At 43.3% G+C, this 21150-nt stretch overlaps 2 protein-coding genes across 4 annotated transcripts in view; both read left to right on the top strand.

Moving 5' to 3' along the window:
- Window positions 1-9869, top strand: part of LOC121697551 (protein kinase C epsilon type-like) — a 29251-nt gene extending 19382 nt beyond the window's left edge. For both annotated transcript variants that reach the window (XM_042079109.1, XM_042079110.1), the window contains 6 exons: window positions 1019-1192; window positions 2455-2609; window positions 3394-3532; window positions 4087-4275; window positions 4757-4903; window positions 9556-9869. In XM_042079109.1, the coding sequence (XP_041935043.1) occupies window positions 1019-1192; window positions 2455-2609; window positions 3394-3532; window positions 4087-4275; window positions 4757-4903; window positions 9556-9702 (951 nt within the window). In that variant the 3' untranslated portion in view covers window positions 9703-9869. The remainder of the gene's footprint in view (window positions 1-1018; window positions 1193-2454; window positions 2610-3393; window positions 3533-4086; window positions 4276-4756; window positions 4904-9555) is intronic.
- Window positions 9870-12351: 2482 nt separating this feature from the next.
- epas1a (endothelial PAS domain protein 1a) lies at window positions 12352-19161 on the top strand. Of its 2 annotated transcripts, none has more exons than XM_042078793.1 (9): window positions 12352-12642; window positions 13694-13884; window positions 14917-15062; window positions 15149-15230; window positions 15656-15774; window positions 17042-17235; window positions 17434-17540; window positions 17860-18004; window positions 18633-19161. In XM_042078793.1, the coding sequence occupies exons 1-9, from the start codon at window positions 12620-12622 to the stop codon at window positions 18862-18864; spliced, it is 1239 nt and encodes a 412-aa protein (XP_041934727.1). In that variant the 5' UTR covers window positions 12352-12619; the 3' UTR covers window positions 18865-19161. The 2 variants fall into 2 exon arrangements, with proteins under 2 accessions (XP_041934727.1, XP_041934728.1); XM_042078794.1 differs by having other exon boundaries at window positions 17877-18004; window positions 18633-18794.
- The last annotated feature ends 1989 nt before the right edge of the window (window positions 19162-21150 follow it).

Genomic DNA, 21150 nt, shown 5'->3' with positions numbered 1-21150 from the left:
TGGTCAAGTGTCCAGTTCCATTCTTGGCTGACCACTCAGCGGGTGAATGCCAGGCTGATTGTCAGGCTGGCGACTCTGTGCCAACTCATCATTGGGCCAAGTTTGACATCAGTGTGCCAAAAGGGCCCTTTCTTCTGTTGCCCTTAACTGTGCCCAGTTACTGTTGTCCGCTTCCACCATTGAGAGGCCAACACACTCACCAATGCTCTGATGTCTCACGCTCAACCCTACTCTGGAATCCTCACAGTAAAGAGCTCCAGGGATCCCACTCATAGTCCCAGGCCTCATCCTATTTAACCAAGTTCTACCCCAACCTGACCTGATAGCCCTACCTATAGTTTATATTTGTTCATTTAGCAGACATTTTATCCAAAATGTCAATTATATTACAAAGGCCATTGTCCTCAGAGCAAATTAGGGTTAAGTGCCTTACTCAAAGGCACAGCGGTGGAAGCCAGGGATTGAACCCACAGCTTTTCAGGCTACTGCATGCTAGCCCAGCTCCTTAGCCACTACTCTACCACCACCCTACAGGCTACTGCATGCTAGCCCAGCTCCTTAGCCACTACGCTACCACCACCCTACAGGCTACTGCATGCTAGCCCAGCTCCTTAGCCACTACGCTACCACCACCCTACAGGCTACTGCATGCTAGCCCAGCTCTTTAACCACTACGCTACCACCACCCTACAGGCTACTGCATGCTAGCCCAGCTCCTTAGCCACTACGCTACCACCGCTACCTGTGCCCATGCTACTCTACCTGTGCCCATGCTACCTGTGCCCATGCTACCTGTGCCCATGCTACCTGTGCCCATTCTGCTGTACCTGTGCCCATGCTACTTGTGCCCATGCTGCTGTACCTGTGCCCATGCTACCTGTGCCCATGCTACTGTACCTGTGCCCATGCTACCTGTGCCCATGCTACTGTACCCGTGCCCATGCTACCTGTGCCCATGCTAGCTGTGCCCATGCTACTGTACCTGTGCTCCCTCTCACACGCGGGCTCTCCTCCCCAGGTGATGCTGGCCGAGCTGAAGGGCACGGATGAGGTGTACGCGGTGAAGGTGCTGAAGAAGGACGTGATCCTGCAGGATGATGACGTGGACTGCACCCTGACGGAGAAGCGCATCCTGGCTCTGGCCAGAAAACACCCCTACCTGACCCAGCTCTTCTGCTGCTTCCAGACCAAGGTAAGGTCACAAAACCATGCTATGTTACACACTTCAGCAGTTTCAGTTACCATAGAATAAATCATTTCCTTAGTGATCATATTTGATAAAGAATCATATATGTGCATGTATGTATTGCAGGGCTGCTCTATTATGACAACAATTATTGTCATAATTATTTTGGTCAATATTGAGATTGAAAAAAATAAACTAAAAAGAAAATGTAGAAAATAGTCACTGGAAGTCAAAATTGAAATTGAATTTTGATTAATTGCACAGCCCTTTTGTATCACCTGTCTTATGTGGTCAGTAAATGTCCAGGCTAGGATATGGAGTGTCATTTCCTGCCCTCAACAGAAGGGGGTGCAGTAAGCTGCACTTGCTTTTCACATCGAGGGGAAATCACTGTGCAGCGCGGCTTGTGCTCAAAAACAAAACTGGGCTGTCTCACTGAAGACCTATGATTCATACTCACCGAGCAATGTGTGAATGACAGAAATCGAGGAAAAGCAAGGCCACCGTGTAAAGAATCATTCTTCTTGATGTTTAGACAGTGACGGGCGTACGTACACAATAGCAAGCCAGAGGCTGGAGGAACATGGAGAACATGTAGGGGTTCTACCCACATGGCAGAACAAAGCAGGACAGATTCTCCTTTTCCATTGCATCAGTGACTTTCCATTGCATCAGTGACACTGAGCGTGGTCTGTTATGATGCTATATCTGTGAGTGGGTGTACAGTGCAGGGGCATGCTTGTGTGCGTGGGGTTTCATGCTGTTCTTGCAGGGGCTCCACTTCCACCACCATGCTGACAACGCTAATCATTGTTTGTGGCCTTGGTGCAGTTTTCAAATGTTTTCAGGATGGAATCATCTGCTGATTCACTCATTGAGTTACACAACAACATTTCTGACAGTTGAATTGCTGACCTCTTAGAGGACATCCTCCTGACATTCATGTTGACCACCAACTGTTTGTGTGAGCAAACCCATGTACCACCCACATAAACAGACAAGTCCTCAGCTCTTGGGTCAAAACCACAGCCCCAGACCATGTGTGCTATGAAGGGCATGTCTGCAAGCATATGTCTGCACTTCAACAAGCAGGCCAGTAATTAGCAGACTCGTGGAAATGGAATTTACTCTCTGTGTCGCAATCCCACGCAACCTCGCACTGACACAAAACAGTACACTCAGCCATTATCTGTCATCAGGTGGCTCAGTTATATGACTGGTGATTCACATTTTTCATCAGTTTGTTCTGTGATTTGTGTTGTCTTCAGGACCGCCTGTTCTTTGTGATGGAGTACGTGAATGGGGGAGACCTCATGTTTCAGATCCAGAGGTCCAGGAAGTTTGATGAGCCGCGCTCACGCTTTTATGCTGCCGAGGTCACTTCTGCGCTGATGTTCCTACATCAGCACGGAGTTATCTACAGGTGATGCTTCTCTCCAGTCAGCACCTATACACCCCACTCCAAAAACATATTTAAAAAATCTTTGTATATTCCCACAAGGTGTTTGGGTGCTCTGAAAATGATAACCAAAATGATTTTTCAGACTTGTGAGGTCTGCTGTTCAGACCCTGAAGGGATTTATTTTCTGTTCATTGCTTTTTGTGAGAGTGTTTCTACTTATCTCAGTAAGGAACAAATGTCTTCTGAAGGCTTAAACAGAGCCCAGCCCAGCCCAGCTAAATAAAATTTGTATCAACTTTGAGGGACAGCTATGACCATGCAGGATTATCCAGACCAAACGTGACGCTTTTGCTACATACTATTCCTATTTATGTATCACCATGCAAAATTTGAGCCTCCTATATGGTTTAGTTCTTGTGCTGTGGGCTTGTGAACTTTGACAACCAAAAGAGGCTGGACAAAATCGACACCCCCCTCCCCCTGTAAAACTGGCTGTATCTTGGAAAGTATTGATCTTACATAAGAGTAATTTTACCGTGTGTCTCCTGGGTAACATAGGTACACCTGGTAATTTTTTCAGAATTTTTTGAGACCTAAGTGCGTGGGCCCTGGTTGAACTGACGTGGAATGACCCTTAAAGATCATTGTACAGGAGAAATACAGACCAAATGCATATTATTCATTTTTTCCACTTGTTGTCTTTGCCACCGTTTACCCCTCATGACTACTAGGCCTATATAATAAAATGTACTTTTTTATAATAATTGTTGAAAGGGCTGTTTCTCTTTGTCTTTGCTCTGCTCAGGGACTTAAAGCTGGACAATATTCTGCTGGATGCGGAGGGCCACTGTAAGCTGGCTGACTTTGGCATGTGCAAAGAGGGAATCCTGGATGGAGTCACCACCACAACCTTCTGTGGCACCCCAGACTACATCGCTCCAGAGGTACAGTATATTAGTCTTCTGTGGCCATTCCCACTGCTGATAACTCACTGATTTAAAATGCTGTACAGTGCTCCACAGCGCTACACCATTCTGTTTGGTTATTGACTATGTGATAGAAAGTGAAAGAGAAATGACATTTAGGTTTTTATATTCACTCCTTACTCTCTAACTTTACATTACACACACACACACACACACTCACTCACACACACACATACACACACACACACACACACACACACACACACACACACACACACACACACACACACACACACACACACACTCACTCTCACACACACACACTCACTCACACACACACACATACACACACACACACGCACACACACTCACTCACACACACACATACACACACATACACACACACACACACACACACACATACACACACACACACACACACACACACACTCACACACACACACTCACTCTCACACACACACACACACACACACATACACACACACACACACTCTCACACACACACACACACACACACACACACACACACACACACACTTGTGCATCCACAGATCTTGCAGGAGCTTGAGTACGGGCCGTCGGTGGACTGGTGGGCCCTGGGCGTGCTGATGTATGAGATGATGGCGGGACAGCCTCCGTTTGAGGCCGACAACGAGGACGACCTGTTTGAGTCCATCCTGCACGACGATGTGCTCTACCCCGTCTGGCTCAGCAAAGAAGCGGTCAACATCCTCAAAGCGGTGAGGCCCTGTGTTAACCCAGAACCTGTCCACAGTTACTTTCACTTTTGCACTCACGCATTCCCAGCCAATGTCCGTTTTTTTGGGGGGGGTCATTTGTCCTTTCCCGCTCTTGTCCATGTCCTACAGTAGTGTCTCATGTGCATATTTGTCTGATATCTCCTCACCGGTTTGGATGCTCCTAATGCACACGTCATTGCCCTTATTGCAACCATGTCTTCATCACAGTTACTAAGTTTGCTGCACTTGCTCTCGTTGTGGTTTGTGGGTGAGTGTGCCTCTGTGTGCCTCTGCATTCTGTCTGTGTGTGTGTGTGTGTGTGTGTGTGTGTGTGTGTGTGTGTGTGTGTGTGTGTGTGTGTGTGTGTGTGTGTGTGTGTGTGCACAAACATGAGCGACTGTACATCTGGACGATTGTGGAATTAGATGTGCGGCAGGGTGGTTGAGATCTCTTATTTTTGTGTCTGCTTCTCTCGGCACAGTTCATGACCAAGAACCCCAGTAAGCGCCTGGGCTGCGTGGTGTCCCAGGGCCTGGAGGAGGCCATCAAAGCCCACTCCTTCTTCCGAGAGATCGACTGGCTGCTGCTGGAGCAGAGGCGAGTCAGGCCTCCCTTCAAGCCTCGCATCGTAAGCAAGCACAAACGCTTCAATCTCTACAACTGTACATGACACACACACGCTTCAATCTCTACCACTGTACATGACACACACACGCTTCAATCTCTACCGCTTGACACACACACACTATGCATCCCAATGCATATAGTGTTTCCACTTTCCACAAAGGACACACGCGTATATCACATGCACACACGCGTATATCACATGCACACACGCGTATATCACATGCACACACACGTATATCACACAGGCTGAATGGAACATACAGATAGCAGTGCAGCAGACATATAGTTTGTTGATAATGTCTTTTTATGTCTCTTGTCTTGGGTCCCTGTGGTTTAGACAGTCTCAGCCCGCTTCTGCTTTCCCAGAGTGAACTGAATATGTGTGTGGTGAGGTGTGTCTTTCAACCAGTTAGCGTAACAGACGCTGAGATCCAGAGATAAAGGCCGAGAGAGAAAGGTCATGTAGAGGCCAATATCATGTCACCGCTTGTGTGCCCTTCTGCCCTTGTCGTAACCCTCTCTCTGACTTCCAAATGCCACCACATTGGTTTCCCTTAGCTACCACACTGTGTGTCTGCCTGTGTGTGTGTGTGTGGTGGGTTTTAGATGCTTTTGGTTTCGTTGTATAAGATATTCTACTGCAGTTGTTTTTAGATTGTACTTGCTCTATTCCTTCTTTTGTGGTATAGCCCTCATGCTCCTCTGAAATAAGAAGCACTTGTGACCACTCCTTTAAAAAATCATAAAGATTATGTTTGGAATCCCCCGTGTTAACGTAAACACAAGGGAGAGCACAACAACAAGAGATGACTGAGAGGAGCCATTACAGTAGTGTTGCTTTACTCGTACATGTGCACTGCAACCGAAAAGTTTTCAGGCCATTTCAAGTGTTCCACATTTTGTTTCAGACTCATTTAAAATGGTTTCAATTCTTTTTTAGCTACACAGTACACACAATATTCCAATATTCCACAAAAAAGCGTTTGGAGTGTTTTGTAAATTTAAGTATATATATATATATATATATATATATATATATATATATATATATATATATATATATATATATATATATATATATATATATATATATATATATATATAAACATATACATACGTTTTCAGACCCTTTGTTATGATGCTTGCAATTGAGCTCTGGTGCATCCTACTTCAATGGTCCACCCGTGCCTAAATTAATTCATTGGACCTTTTTAGGAGAGGCACACATCTGTCTATAGAAGGTCACCGTCTCACATTTGATGGTGTGTGTCAGAGTTAAAACCAAGCCAAGAGCCCGTAGACCTGTCAAAAGTCAAAGTCAAAGTCAAAGTCTGCTTTATTGTCAATTTCTTCACATGTCAAGACATAGAAAGAGATCGAAATTACGTTTTCCACTATCCCACGGTGGAGACAAGACATATTTTACCAATTAAGTTCACAGACAAACATAACATTCAAGTAAACAATATAAAAAGTAAATAAGAAGGCACATACAATGAAGAAATAAGAGCAGCAAAATGTATGGCTGAGGTAGTTCTGTTTGACCTAAGTATGCAAGTGGCATAGTGGTGCAAGTTATGTAAGAGCAGCAGAAGTGTGTTCAGAAGTGTTTTCAGGACAACAGGACAACAACAACAAGTTGCAAAGTGTGCAAGTGTACAAGTGGAGTAGTGCAAGGCAGCCATTGTGGGTCCAAAGTCCAGGATGTTATGTAGCTGAGGGTGGAGGGGGAGAGGGGGGAGAGAGTTCAGCATCCTAACAGCCTGGTGTATGAAGCTGTTGGTGAGTCTGGTGGTGCGGGAGCGCAGGCTTCTGTACCTCTTCCCAGAGGGCAGTAGATCAAACAAATTGTGAGCGGGGTGACTTGCATCACTCATAATTGTGGTCGCCTTGCGGGTGAGGTGGGTGGTGTAAATGTCCTTCAGGGAGGGGAGTGAAGCACCAATAATCCTTCCAGCTGTGTTCACTATGCACTGCAGGGCTTTCCTGTTGTATTCAGTGCAGCTTCCGCCCCACACAGCGATACAGCTGGAGAGGATGCTCTCAATGGTGCCTCGGTAGAATGTTGTCATGATGGCTGGTGGAGCACTTGCTCGCCTGAGTTTCCACGGGAAGTAGAGGTGGCGCTGAGCTTTCTTCGCCAGTGATGCAGTGTTGGTGGTCCAGGAGAGGTCTTCACTGATGTGCACCCCCAGGAATTTGGTGCTGCTCACTCTCTCCACCACAGCACCGTCGATGGTCAGTGTTGGGTGTGACCTCTCCGGAAGTCTACAACAATCTCCTTGGTCTTGCTGACGTTCAGCAGGAGGTTGTTGTCCCTGCACCCGGTGGTTTTTCCAGGTGGGTGAGGGCTGGGTGGAGGGCAGAGCAGATTGCATCCTCTGTGGACCGTTTGGCACGGTATGCAAACTGAAAAGGGTCCAGGGTGGGGGGAGAATGGATTTGATGTGTGACATGACAAGCCGCTCAAAGCACTTCATGATGATGGGTGTCAGTGCCACGGGGTGGTAATCATTGAAGCTGGATGGAGCAGTTTTCTTCGGCACAGGTATGATGGTGGCAGCTTTGAAACATGATGGGACGATGGCTTGCTTCAGGGAAGTGTTAAAGATGTCTGTGAAGACATCCTTAAGCTCCTCAGCGCAGTCCTTCAGCACACGACCTGGGATGTTGTCTGGGCCTGTTGCCTTACGGGTGTTGATAGCAGCAGTGATAGCTTCCAGTTAGCCCTTTTGTGTGGGTCACATCATCGATGCACTTGGTGATGTAAGAGGTTACAGTGTCTGTATACTCCTCTATGTCTGTCTGGTTGTTGTAAGTGGCTGCCTGCTTAAACATTTCCCAGTCTGTTGTGTCAAAGCAGTCTTGAAGAGCATCGGAGGCTCCCTCAGGCCACACTTTTACCTGCTTACGAACCGGTTTGTTTGCTTTTACTCTTTGTCTGTATGCGGGCATTAGCATAACAGTGATATGGTCAGAAAGTCCAATGTGGGGGAGGGGGGTGGCTTTGTATGCTCCTTTGTGTGTAGTGTAGACCAGGTCCAGGATGTTGTCTCCTCTTGTTGGAAAATCAACATGCTGGTGTAGCTTTGGAAGAACAGTTTTAAGATCTGCATGGTTAAAATCTCCAGCGAAGATGGTAAAACCGTCTGGGTGTGCCGTCTGTTGTTCACTAACAGCCTGGTACAGTTCACTAAGAGCCGCGTTCCTATCGCTGTTATTGTTGGTAGGCACGATGTATACTGTGACTAGCAGAATCGCAGTAATTTCCCTTGGCAGGTAAAAAGGACGGCACTTTATGATCATAAACTCCGCCAGTGGTGAGCAGTGTTTGCATACTACTACAGTGTCCCGGCACCATTCGTCGCGGATGTAAACACAGATTCCTCCTCCTGTGAGACAGGGTTGTGTGAAGACACAGATCTGGGAAGGATACAAGAAACTTTCTGTATCTTTGAAAGTGCCCAAGAGCACGTCAGTGCAGCTCAGTGCCTGGTTTCTTCCACACACACCATTAGGAATTGCCATTTGGAACTATTTGGCCATTGTGGCCAAATAGTTCAGTCTTTGGTTCATCAAAACCAAGGATTTTACCTCTCATATAGTCTGAGAGTCGTTGAAGTGCTTTTTGGCAAACGGCCGGCAAAAAATGGCTTCCGTTTGGCCGCTCTACAATAAAGGCCTGGTTGGTGGAGTGCTGCACTGATGGTTGTCCTAATGATGTTGTAAGCTTCTCTCATCTTTACAAAATAACTCTGAATCTCATTCATAGTGACCATTGGGTCATTGGTTACCTGTCTGACCAAGGACCTTTGTCCTCCATTACTTAGTTTGACAGGGAGGCCAGATCTTTTTATGGAGGATTGGAGCATTGTATGTAGATTGATAAGAAAAAAAATGAATTCAATCCATTTCAAGATGAGTCTGAAACATAACAAAATGTGGGAAATGTGAAAGGGTCTGAAAACGTTCCAGTTGCACTGTATTAGATTAGAATAGATTAGATTAGATTCAACTTTATTGTCATTGTGCAGAGTACAAGTACAAAGACAACAAAATGCAGTTTGTGTCTAACAAGAAGTGTAAAAAAGCTGAAAAGTACAATGTTATATACAGTATAGAAAGTATAGACAGGGGGCTTAGTTGGTTGGTTGTTACTTGGATGCAGAGCTAGAGTTCAGCAGGGTGACAGCCGCAGGAAAGAAGCTTCCTCTGAACCTGCTGGTTTGGGTGCGGAGAGACCTGTAACGGAGGGGAGTGGGGTGAACACTCTGTGGTTTGGGTGTGCGTATGAGCTATGTAAGGGGGAAAGAGTTGTTTACTTTCAGTATGTCAGTATGTATGTGTCAAGTATGTTTTCAGTTATGTTTTGAATGAGGTGATCTTGCTTGATGTTGTAGTAGGGTATTCCAAAGCCATGGCAATAATGAATGACCTGCCCCCCCCCCCCCCCCCCCTGCATAACTAGGCTGTTGGGGGGTACTACCTAGATAGATAGATAGATATAGATACATACTTTATTGATCCCCAAAGGGAAATTCAAGATACCTGGGGTCCAGTGTGATGAAAAGTAAAGAATTGCAGGTTAAATGAAAGCTTTCACATTTTAATTACTCCTGTAATACACTCACCCACTTTTTTTATCTTGCGCAGAAAACCAAACGAGATGTAAATAACTTTGATCAAGACTTCACTCGAGAAGATCCTGTCTTGACACCCGTGGAGGAGGACATCATCAAACAGATCAACCAGGACGAGTTTAAAGGTTTCTCCTATTTTGGAGAGGAGGCTCTATCCTAAAGTTAATCCTAAACTCCTATTGCCCCCCCCCCCCTCCCCCTGCACAACACAGACACAAACACAAAGATACTCCCATACAGATAACAGATATAGAACCACAACACACGCACACACGCACACACACACACACACACACACACGCACACGCACACGCACATACACACATACATGCACGTGCACAGACACACGCACACACACAAACACACAGACACATGCATGCGCACACACACACACACACACACACACACACACACAGACACACACACACACACGCACAGACACACAGACACACACACACACACACACACAAACACACACGCACAGACACACATACGCACAGACACACACACACCTATCTTTATTAGTGGGGTGCTCAGCTGGCAGTAGTGTGGAGGTTTGAGATTGGGCTAATGTAATCTCTGGATATTGAACATGAACTTGATGGTATTTCTCTGGCTTTATTTCTGTTCAATACCCAAAGAAGCACTTATGTTACCTAAATGACTTGGACTATTGTTACTGAACATACTGAAGTCGGATGCCTAAGATGATAGATGGATATGTTTTTTTTTTTTACGTTTTATTTTTTTGTTGAGTGGTTTTGAAAATGCACTACCTGTTACCAAAACAGAGATACCAATGATTGTATTAGAGTCCAGCTCCCGTTCCCTGCTTTACTGGTAACACATTGCAATCTGCTCTTTGGACAACTAAGAGACAAAAAAATGTAATAAATGTATATTATTTTTCATTTTAAATCATTGTTAAAAGGTTCAAACTTTGTCTGCACGGGTGACAGTGACATTTTGCAGTACAAATGCCTTTTTTAAGAATCAATTCAGGTAACTTATGGGAACAGTTTTATAACTTAAAAAAAATGTGGTTTGCTACAGCTACAGTGCGAGGCTGTGTATTGTATGTGTGTAGTGGGGGCATGTATGTCGGGGAGGGAGCAGTTATGGGGCCCACGCAGGGCACAATGCATGAGGGTGCATGCAGTGTCCGTTTGAGTTGCTATTTGCGTACGTTGAGTGCATCTGTTTCAGAGGGCTGTGCCTGTTTGGCCTGGCTGCCACAGTCTTGTCCTCGTGGCTTTGTTTGGTTGTGGATCGGCCAGACAATGATAAGACTCGTCGGGGGCCTCTTCACAAAAGGCCCTCTATAGTTTCGAGAAAAAAAAAAAAGCCCATGGAGGCTTGAAAGACGTTTCTGAGTACTGCATGGTCAGGAATACTCCTGTGGTGCAAGTCTATGGAGAGCGGACAGAACTTACGAGACTCTGAGGAGTCATGCAAAACCTTCACTGGTCTATTGGTACAGTATCTTTAAGATTTAGACTGGGTCCTTCTCTTGCCCAGGAGCCTGTAGAGGGGCCCTGGTGCATTGCTGTCTGTAAGCAGAAGCACACAGAATGTTTATTTCTCACTGTTGCATGCGTCTCTCTGCATCTTTCCTCTGACACGGCTGGCTCCTGTCGATGGGCTGTTCTCTGTGTACCAATCACGTCCAGGGCTTTTTTGACTGTGGAATGGCGTGTACGGACATTTGATCCCCCGCAAATTAAGAAAACAATCTTTTTTTTTTTTTACCCCTCCTCTCATGTTGCTCGGTGTTGTGTTTGTTTACATTATTTTTGCTTTTTGTTCATTTGCCCGATTATGGTATCCAAAGCTACAGGAAGTAGTTATATTTTGTCTTTCTTTTCACCTCTTGTGCTCCGTAATCATTTCAAACTCTAAGGAAGCGAAGGAGACCTCTCAGGCTCACTAATTAAACGGAGCACAAGGAAGAATGCCTCCTCATGTGCATGTTTTTTCATCTCATGGTCTCATTTTTTGTAATTGTTGCACATTGTCCTTTGAAACAGCTTATACTCCACACAGTCATTCCATATGTCTTACATGCGTACATTGCTCCCCCCCCCCTGAATTCCAATAGCACCAAGCATAGGGCACCTCAGAAATCAACACCAAGTACCCAGTACCAGCATTCACCCCAAACACAGCTGGCCAGGAGCTGGATGATGCCAAAAGCGGTCATCTCTCATCTCTCTATCCCTTTGTGTCTCTCTTATATCTTTCCTTTGCTTCTTTTTTTTATTGTAAATGAAGTTACACTTTTTTGAGTATAGGATATTAACAATGTTGTTTGTCTTAAAGTCAAAGAAATGCATAAAGAATTACCTCTTAAATTAAGTGCAAAATGTTTTTGGCTGAATATTAAATATTTTGTGACTACAGTATTATAACACTCATGTTTTGATATGTATGATAGTGTGGTGTGTATGATATATGCCAGTGTTAGATTATCTGTCTGGTGAAGTTTTTGTGTGCAGAGGTAGCATTATTTTAGCAGTATCTTGTGTGAAAGTTTTATGTGCCAAAAATACTGTAAGCTTAAAAGATGTGAATGTGCTCGATTTATTAAATAACTCCTATTAAATAAGTCAAAACGAATAAAGTCTTGAGTCCATAAATTCCATACATTAACACGCATCATATGTCGCACATTACAGAGCTGAATAGACTCAAAAAAGAAAGCGAAAGACAAATGGGAAAAGGGTGACTATATATGCAACGCACGAGCTCAGCACTAGAAGTTGGGTTGATTTCTAAAGCGATAGAGCACTGATTTGGAGAGTTTGTCACCGTGGTAGAAAGAGACAGTCACGGTGTGTAGAATACACGGGTAGGTTTCAGTTGACATCTAGCGCAATCTTCCTGAACTTGGATCCTTTTCCCTTTTCTTGCATCCGCATCTTGTTTGGGCAGCAACGATCAACCTCACCACTAGTCAAGTGATGGATGTTGATGAGACTAATCGTTACTCTCAATTAAGCTAATTTGAGTCATCTCGTATGCTCAACTGGTCTGCAAGCTCAACATTCCTCAAAACAGGCGGACTCGAGCACTAGAGAATGACAGCTGTGGAGTCAAAGAGGTAAGTGGAGTTGTGACATACCTCAATCATCTTGCAAAATTGACCAACATTGTCGCCATTTCTTCGATCTAATTGCATGGTGGATAGCTGTGGGTATAATTTCCATGGGTTTGTATTACCTTAATATTTACATAATAGCCACATTTGTGTTTTTTACAGAAGTATTGTGTGATTAGTGTATGTATGAAAAATACTCTTGAGTGACAATACCACATAACTAAACAATACATGTGCATACCCTGTTCTGTACTGAACGCCGACCGGAAAACATCCTCATACGACGGGGCCTTGGTGGCTGCATCTCACGGGCAATGTCATGAAATGCGACCGATAGGCCATAATTGGCTTTTTTCTAAATGTAGCCTATGTACAATATATGTACAACCTCACATTTAGATAAGAGAGTATCTAGCTCTTCTAGAAGCGATGCTTTTAGCCAATTAAGCTTCGATCCTCGACCTCAAACAGAGAAGATGTGACGTCTTTGGCTACACGCCTACAGGTGTAGCTAGCCTTATTTTGTACCTTTCTTAGTAAACCTTCCTTGAGCATACTATCATATTTTTGTAAACTTATATTCAGATATCAAGTATTTTGTTTATAGATAAAGGTGCTGAGAAATGCTTAACACTTCCCATTTTGACCTGCTAGGCTACTATTAACCCTCCTGTTTTGTTCATGGCAGTGACCGATTGACAATTTTTTTCTCTCAAAAATAGTGTTAAAAAAGAACAACGCACGTTGTGTTGTTTTTAACACAAGTTGTATTATTTTCAACACACATTGTGTAACAAATAAACAAGTAAACAACACAAACTGTGTTGTCCTTATCTGGACACAGCAATGTGTTAAAAACAATGGAAGTTGTGTTGTTTTCAACACATTTGTTTTAAGAGTGCAGTAACAATTCTTAGAGTACTTAACACTGTTCCTAAGAAAGTAAACACTAAAATGCTGCATATTATGGAGAATATAAAAATATATTTTAGTAATCTCATGGGTTGATGAGTGAAGACCCTTTTTGGTCAAATTTTCCTTGTCCCCTCACCAGGCCCCTCTCAGACCGCCGCAAGGAGAGGTCTCGTGAGGCAGCACGCTCTCGCCGCAGTAAGGAGACGGAGCTCTTCGTTCAGCTGGCCGAGCAGTTGCCCCTACCGGAGAGTGTCAGATGCCACCTGGACAAAGCCTCCGTCATGAGACTGGCCCTCAGCTACCTGCGTACTCGTAGACTCCTCAGTGCAGGTGTGTGTGGAGAGACACGTGTTTCTCGGGGGGGTGTTTGTGCTCTTCGGCTTTATTTTGTTGATGTGGCCTCAAGGAATTGTGTCCAGTCACAGACTGACAGAGCCGGACAGTAATGGAGTACATTTACTTGAGTACAGTACTTGAGTACAATTTTGAGGGATCTGTACTTTACTCGAGTATCATTTCTGGGGAGTACTCATGACTTTACTCAAGTACATTTGAGAGGCAAATATTGTACTCTTTACTCCACTACATTTCTATCCATAACCGTGAGTACCCGTTACTTCTTCTAAAAAAAAAAGGAAAAAAAAAAATCTCGGAAACCCTTAATTTGTTGTTTCCCTCTCAAACGTGATTGGATTGTGCAGGTGCCACTGATTGGGAAAGCCTATCAGCAATCACTTTCAGCTTTCCGCCAAAGTCAACTCCATGGTCAGATTTAGATAAGAGATGAAACCATGGACGAAACAATGGATGAAGACGCAGCAGGTCCATCCTGGGAATGTGCCAACCTGTGGCCCCACCTCGCCAGACTATTTCAATTTTCTGAACAAGTTAATGATAGTTTTCACTTCAATTACAAAATAGTATTTTGTATTTGAAATACGTATTTTATATACATGTATTATAAATATTGCCCATCCCTGGCAACATGGTAAAAAGATGAAAATTACTTGATTTTACTTTCAATTCCTTTTACATTCTTCAAGGTATTAACATTAACATTTTTCATAACTCCATGTAGGACGTTTCTGAACATAAATGTAAGCACTGTAGCAGTAGTAATGCCATATTTAGAAAATGTACTCTTGTACTCTTGATACTCAAGTACTTTTAAAAACAAGTACTTCAGTACTTTTACTTAAGTAGACATCTGACTGTTGTACTTTTACTTGTACTTGAGTCAAATTTAGCAAAGGGTATCTGTACTTTTACTCAAGTAATGAAGCTGTGTACTCTGTCCGCCTCTGCAGACTGAGCGTGTGAGTTGTTTACACTTTCATTTTCACCCTCTTATTTCACAACCAGGGTACCCTACCAAACACGTAGGAGATGGCAGACAGGAGAATCAGCTCTCGCTGCAGTCCCTGGAGGCATTTCTTCTGGTGATAACGTCAGCTGGTGACATGATCTATGTCACAGACAACATCAGCAAGTTCATGGGCCTGTCTCAGGTGACCGTCATATACTCTTACATATACTTTTTTTTGTGTGTTGTGAAGCCATTTTTAAATAGGATTGTTTTCTCCTTCTCTTTCAGGTGGATCTAATAGGACATAGTATCTATGACTTTACACACCCCTGTGACCATGGTGAAATTCATGAAAACCTCAGTATTAGAGGTATGTGTTTGAGCCGGGTGCTGTCATGCCTGTCTTATTTGAATATTCACTGATACCACACCATTTCAATGTAAACTCTGCCTCCCTATCAGTTACATAGGGCACAAGATGAGCAAAACAGGGGAGCAGAAACAGTGAGATAACACTGGCTAATAGGCTCTAGTACTTAATAGGATCATCTAGTTTACAGTCTGGCTCTCTAGGATGTACCCATGAAGCCACCCTAATGAAGCCACCCTAATTGAAGCCACCCTAATTGAAGATAGGTAACAAGATGCTGAAGTTGAAACTTGTCACCTTGTTGAGAACAGACAGAATCTCAATTTTTAGACACAACATATTTTTGCAATGCAAGGACTGAAACTGAAACAGAAATGTTGAGTGTGAAATGTGATGATGACGCTGAGGTGTGATGTGAACTGCAGGGTCTTCTTTTGGCCTGAAGTGCGGGGGAAGTCTGACAGAGAGAGATTTCTTTCTAAGGATGAAGTGTACTGTGACAAACAGAGGACGCACTGTCAATTTGAAATCAGCCAATTGGAAGGTGAGGGAGGGCACACAACATATGAATTCACACACACACACACACACACACACACACATAGGGAGAGAGAATACACACACACACAACACAACCTAGTTGAGGGCTTTCTCTTCTGCATACACTACCGGTGAAAAGTTTTGAAAAGGTTGGTTGCTTTGAAGAGCCTAAAATATAAAACATTTACCTTTGTGTAATGTGTACACTTTTATTTGTACTACACAACCCTACATGTGTTATTTCTTAGCTTTGAGTTGTGTTCTACAATGTACAAATAGTTAAAAAAGAAGAAATGATAAAAGAGTAGGTGGTTCAAAACTTTTGACTAGTACGGTACTTTTGACTGGTAGCAATTCTAAGAGTTAGTAAACACTACTCTTAGAATTGCTACCCCTGTGTGCATTTACTACACACCACAACCTCTGGGTTTCAATTGCTCTTCACACCACTGCCCTTATCAACTGCAACTCACACCACTGCTCTGTCCACTTCTCATCTGATCTCTTATTGGGAATTTACACCACAATCAGTTGCTTCTGTCTCTGTCAACAATGGGTTTTCCATGTGTTTTTCTATATGTACACTTCCCATACACTTTAATATAGAAGTGAAGTGTAAAAAAGTGTTGCTTTCCTCTACTTTTAAAGGCTTTATATGTGTGTAAAGTACTGACGGTGTGAATTGACACACTGATTCTAATGGAATCACTGACGATAGATGGACATCAGACGGGCGACTTCTGGTGTAAATTCCCAGTTAGCTGTTGGAGTCTGATATCTCTTATCCTGCCATCGCTACTTTACTTTCCTTCAAGTTCCACTGTTCCTCCTTTTCCCTTACAGCTTGGAGGGCAGCCGTGGCCTACTGGTTAGCACTTCTGACCTGTAACCGGAGGGTTGCCGGTTCGAACCCCGACCAGTAGGCCGCGGCTGAAGTGCCCTTGAGCAAGGCACCTAACCCCTCGCTGATCCCCGAGCGCCGCTGTTGATGCAGGCAGCTCGCTGCGCCGGGATTAGTGTGTGCTTCACCTCACTACACACTGTGTGCTGTGTGTGTTTCACTAATTCACGGATTGGGATAAATGCAGAGACCAAATTTCCCTCACGGGATCAAAAGAGTATATATACTTATACTTAAATGGCGCTTCTACAGGTCAGCCCCCTCTACGACACATAGAAGTGCAAATAGCTGTCATTTACACATAAAATGTTACATTCGAAACAATGGGAATAATATCTAATGCATGCAAGTCGTTAAATGCATTTGGCAGGTATTACACTGCACAGGGCATCTGAAGTTGTCCAGTTACAGTTCCACCTTCTCTGCTGAGTGTCCAGCGCTAGTGTGCGCGATGCTCCTGTGTGAGCCGATCCCTCAGCCGCCCAGACCAGACACGCCGGTCGGCAGCCACATGTTCATCAGCCAGCACAGCTTGGACATGAGATTCATCACCTGCGACAACAGGTAGCAACAGAATCCTCAACTATACTATACTATATACTATACTATTCTATACTATACTATGCTATACTATACTATACTATACTATACTATACTATATTATGTTATACTATACTAATGTATATTATATTACTACACTATAATGTTTCCCTCATGGTGTGTGTGTGTGTGTGTGTGTGTGTGTGTGTGTGTGTGTCACAGAGTAATCAAATTGTTGGGGTACCAACCAGATGAACTTTCTAAACGCTCAGTGTATGACCTCTACCATCCCCTGGATGCTACAAACATGGCCAGAAGCCATCGGATCTGTGAGTCTCTTATTGCTTGTTTTTTCCTACTCCGTCAGATAGTGGAACTGAAAGTAACACATTCTAGTCTGAGATATGGTGACAGACAGGCAGATGCCGTGTCTTGGATGGTGGTTTCTTCTACATGCTAAATTTGAACATTTAAATATGAATTAGATTACATAACTTGGACTGATCTGTATTCTGTTCTATATACATTATATATACACTATATACATGTACATTTTGTCTTTAATGAATCCATCCCATTTATAAATCAGTACATCAGTATTGTGCAGATGGCTATGACACTGATCTGTGAGGGGGGCTTTTGTGCCAGTGTGTATCATGGGACAGGTGGTGAGTGGGCCCTACCGGCTGCTGGCCAAGTGGGGAGGCTTCGTGTGGGTGGAGACTCAGGCCACAGTGCGCCCCGTCAGCCCCAACAACCAGTCCCACGTCGTATGCCTCAACACGGTCCTGAGGTAAAGCACACGTCATGCTGCTGTGCCATTTCTCCTTTAACCCTTAAAGGTGTCCGGTGTGATGGGAATGTTGGAAAATGAACGTTCTAAAGAATATCTGGGTTCATTGAATTCAACATAGAATTTTAGAGCCTTCAATTGTTGCGGAACAAGAATCTTATGTTAGAATGTTCAAAAACCCACACCTTTAAGGGAAGCTGGATAAAGGCCCATTCACATCAAGAACGATAACTATAAACAAATATCGTTCTTGTTAATATGAATGACGACATTCACACATAAACTATAACGATAACGACATGAAGAACGATATAGTTGGGGATCACTTTCAGAGCGATTTTCAGAACAATAAAAAGCTAATAGCCAATCAGAACCCATTAAATTTTAACCTTCACATTCATTGACACAAAGAGAGACTTTGTTTATCGTTGTTCAGTGTGAACGCTTTTATTGTTATGGTTATAGTTATCGTTATCATTATCGTTCTTGGTGTGAATAGGCCTAAGAATATGTGTGTAGAAATGCAGAACACTCTGCCAACTCTGCTGCTGGCAACTTGAGTTGAGCACTGACACGTCATGTGTGATGTGTTGTTCTCTTTCTGTTTGTTCTTTCCTTTTCACTCCAGCAACATAGAGGAGCGCTGGGTCGCTTTTTCTTTTGAGCAGACAAAGGCCGCACAGAAACAGGGGTGTCGCCCTGTACCCAGCAGGCTGAAGCAGGAGTCGGCAGCACTGCCCCAAGCAACAGAGGCCAGCCTGGGCTACTTCCAGTGTGAACCCAGGCAGTTCACCCCTCTGCGGTCGGGTGCGCCCTCCCACTCTTACTTCACCATACATGCACACCTGAGCTCTTGCTAGACGCACGGCATACCTGCCTGCAACCACAAATACACCTCTACCTCAATAAATTAAATACACCAGCACAACAAGGACCATAATCCATTAATGGCTATATCAAAATAAGATAGAATGATTTGTACTCTGTTACAATAGGTTCAATACAATAAGTATTGGTCACGTTTTAAAATTAAAGTCTCATGAGCTATTTTTCAGCAGACAGATGGTCATGGTTCTTCCACTGTCTGACATTATTGTCTGGCACCTGCGGAAAACTTTTCTTTGGATGTGCGCACCCACTCTCCAAAACAGCAGACAGATGGTCAGACATTTTTTTAAACATGGTATATTATATGTATACCTAAAGATATACCTACAGGCAACTATTACTGGCATCATCTTAAAATTATTTTTTTTATATAAAGGGCCTATGACGATTTGCAAGATCTCTTGTTCCAAATGAATGCTGAAAGATTAATTCATTTTTAATTGAAATTGCTATTTGCAATTAGCAAATTGTGAAAGTCGCAATTAATCGTGCCACTCACAACTGATTACAGTATTTTGTTACAACATGATGAACGTGTACCAATATTTTTAAACGCACCATAGACTGCAGTATGATGAATGTACAGCAAAAAAAGACAAACAAAAGCAGTGCTGGTCCTGCCTAAGTAGAAATATTTCAATCATTTTCAAATATACTACATAGTGAACGTTGAACTGAATTTGACTATCAAACGTTAAATTGCAAATCAAATTGTAATCGCAGTATCTATCAGAAAAATCTAAATGAGATATTTTAACCCCAAATCGCTCAGCCCTATTCCAAATAGTCATCCAGGCTCTGCACTATCCAGTTTTGTGACCACCCCATTAAAATATAAGAACATGTTTCATCACAGTATTGGCAACAATTTCACCACCAAAAGATTCTATTTAGAATGTCCACAAGTCTTTCACTGGAGCCAGTTGTGTTGTTCTTAAGATTTGTGTATGTCTGTTATGTAGGGTAGTTAGATTGCTGGTTTTGCTCTATTCCGAATAAAAAGTCTCACTACTTAAACACGTGATGGTTATTGGTCTTACTGATCTATAAAGGGCTAATGTAAATGCGTGTGTGTCCAAAGTGTTTCAAAGTGTTTAAGAACACAGCTTTCCCCACGAGCAAAGCCACATAGCTAGGTGTTGAGGCGAGGAAGTGGATCATGTCGACGTCATAAGAATGCTGATTCTCTCTCAGTGTCTTTATTTACCTGCTTGGCCTGTCAGATGACTATCTGGACATCTAAGGTCTTTAGATATGTGTTCTCATCATGGGCAAAGCCAGCCTTGCCAGGCCAGAGCAGCATGGATTAAAACCAGTCTCATATCAGTGGCCACTCTGTGGTCAGACAGCATCTGAGGACCCATGTGTCATTGATTGTGGCGTTGCTGTAGTAGTTCTCTCATGGGTTTCCACTACAGACTACTCACAGCAGCATGTGTACCCCACATGTGGAGGGACATTACATAACTCTGTAACTAAACTGTATCAGCAGAGTAAGAATGATCAAAGAGAGCTAGGAGGCCTAAATCAGGCATTATGTAATCAGGATGATTACAGTACATAATAAATGCAAGGATTAAAGTTTTCCGTCATGGGACGGATTTCCGTCAATTTGATTTTAGAAATGTCATATTTGAGATCGATGCAGATCCGATAAGAAAAAAAATAGGAGGCTGGGGGGAGGATTATCACCTTTGCTTTTCCAAAGAACACGTATGGAGGACTAGATAGATAGATAGATAGATAGATAGATAGATACTTTATTGATCCCCGAGGGGAAATTCAGGACTATAATTGTCTAAAAGTTGGATTATAGTGACACATTAGATACAGCTGATGAGGTTGGCCAATCCGTTTAACTTTTTTGGATATGATATTGTGAGCTCTATGTGCGAATTCGGAGAAGAAGCGTAGGCTGTGTTCTTTCCTATGCAATTTATTATCCCGTCTGTTATGACATGTACAACAATGTTTTTCACAATTTGCGACGGAAGGTTTTGACTGAGCGTGTTGGCATAAAAAAAAAAAATAATATCACTTTCATCATTGCGAACTGTTGAGTAAGGGGGTCAGTCTGTTTGTGACGCACAGACAGCCTTTTAGCCTATTTTGCTTAGGCCTCACTTTTAACGACAGTAGGTTGTGAGTGTATGTTGACAAAAAATAACCATACAATTAAAATAGTCAACTTAAAACTTTGCTATAAAATATTATTAATTTATAGCACAAAACCATAACCAATAGGCCTACCAGAACCT

The sequence above is a fragment of the Alosa sapidissima genome, chromosome 22 (genome assembly GCF_018492685.1).
Source record: "Alosa sapidissima isolate fAloSap1 chromosome 22, fAloSap1.pri, whole genome shotgun sequence".
NCBI lineage: Eukaryota > Metazoa > Chordata > Actinopteri > Clupeiformes > Clupeidae > Alosa > Alosa sapidissima.
Note: the sequence above shows the minus strand (reverse complement) of the source record. Positions and strands in the feature narration are given on the sequence as shown.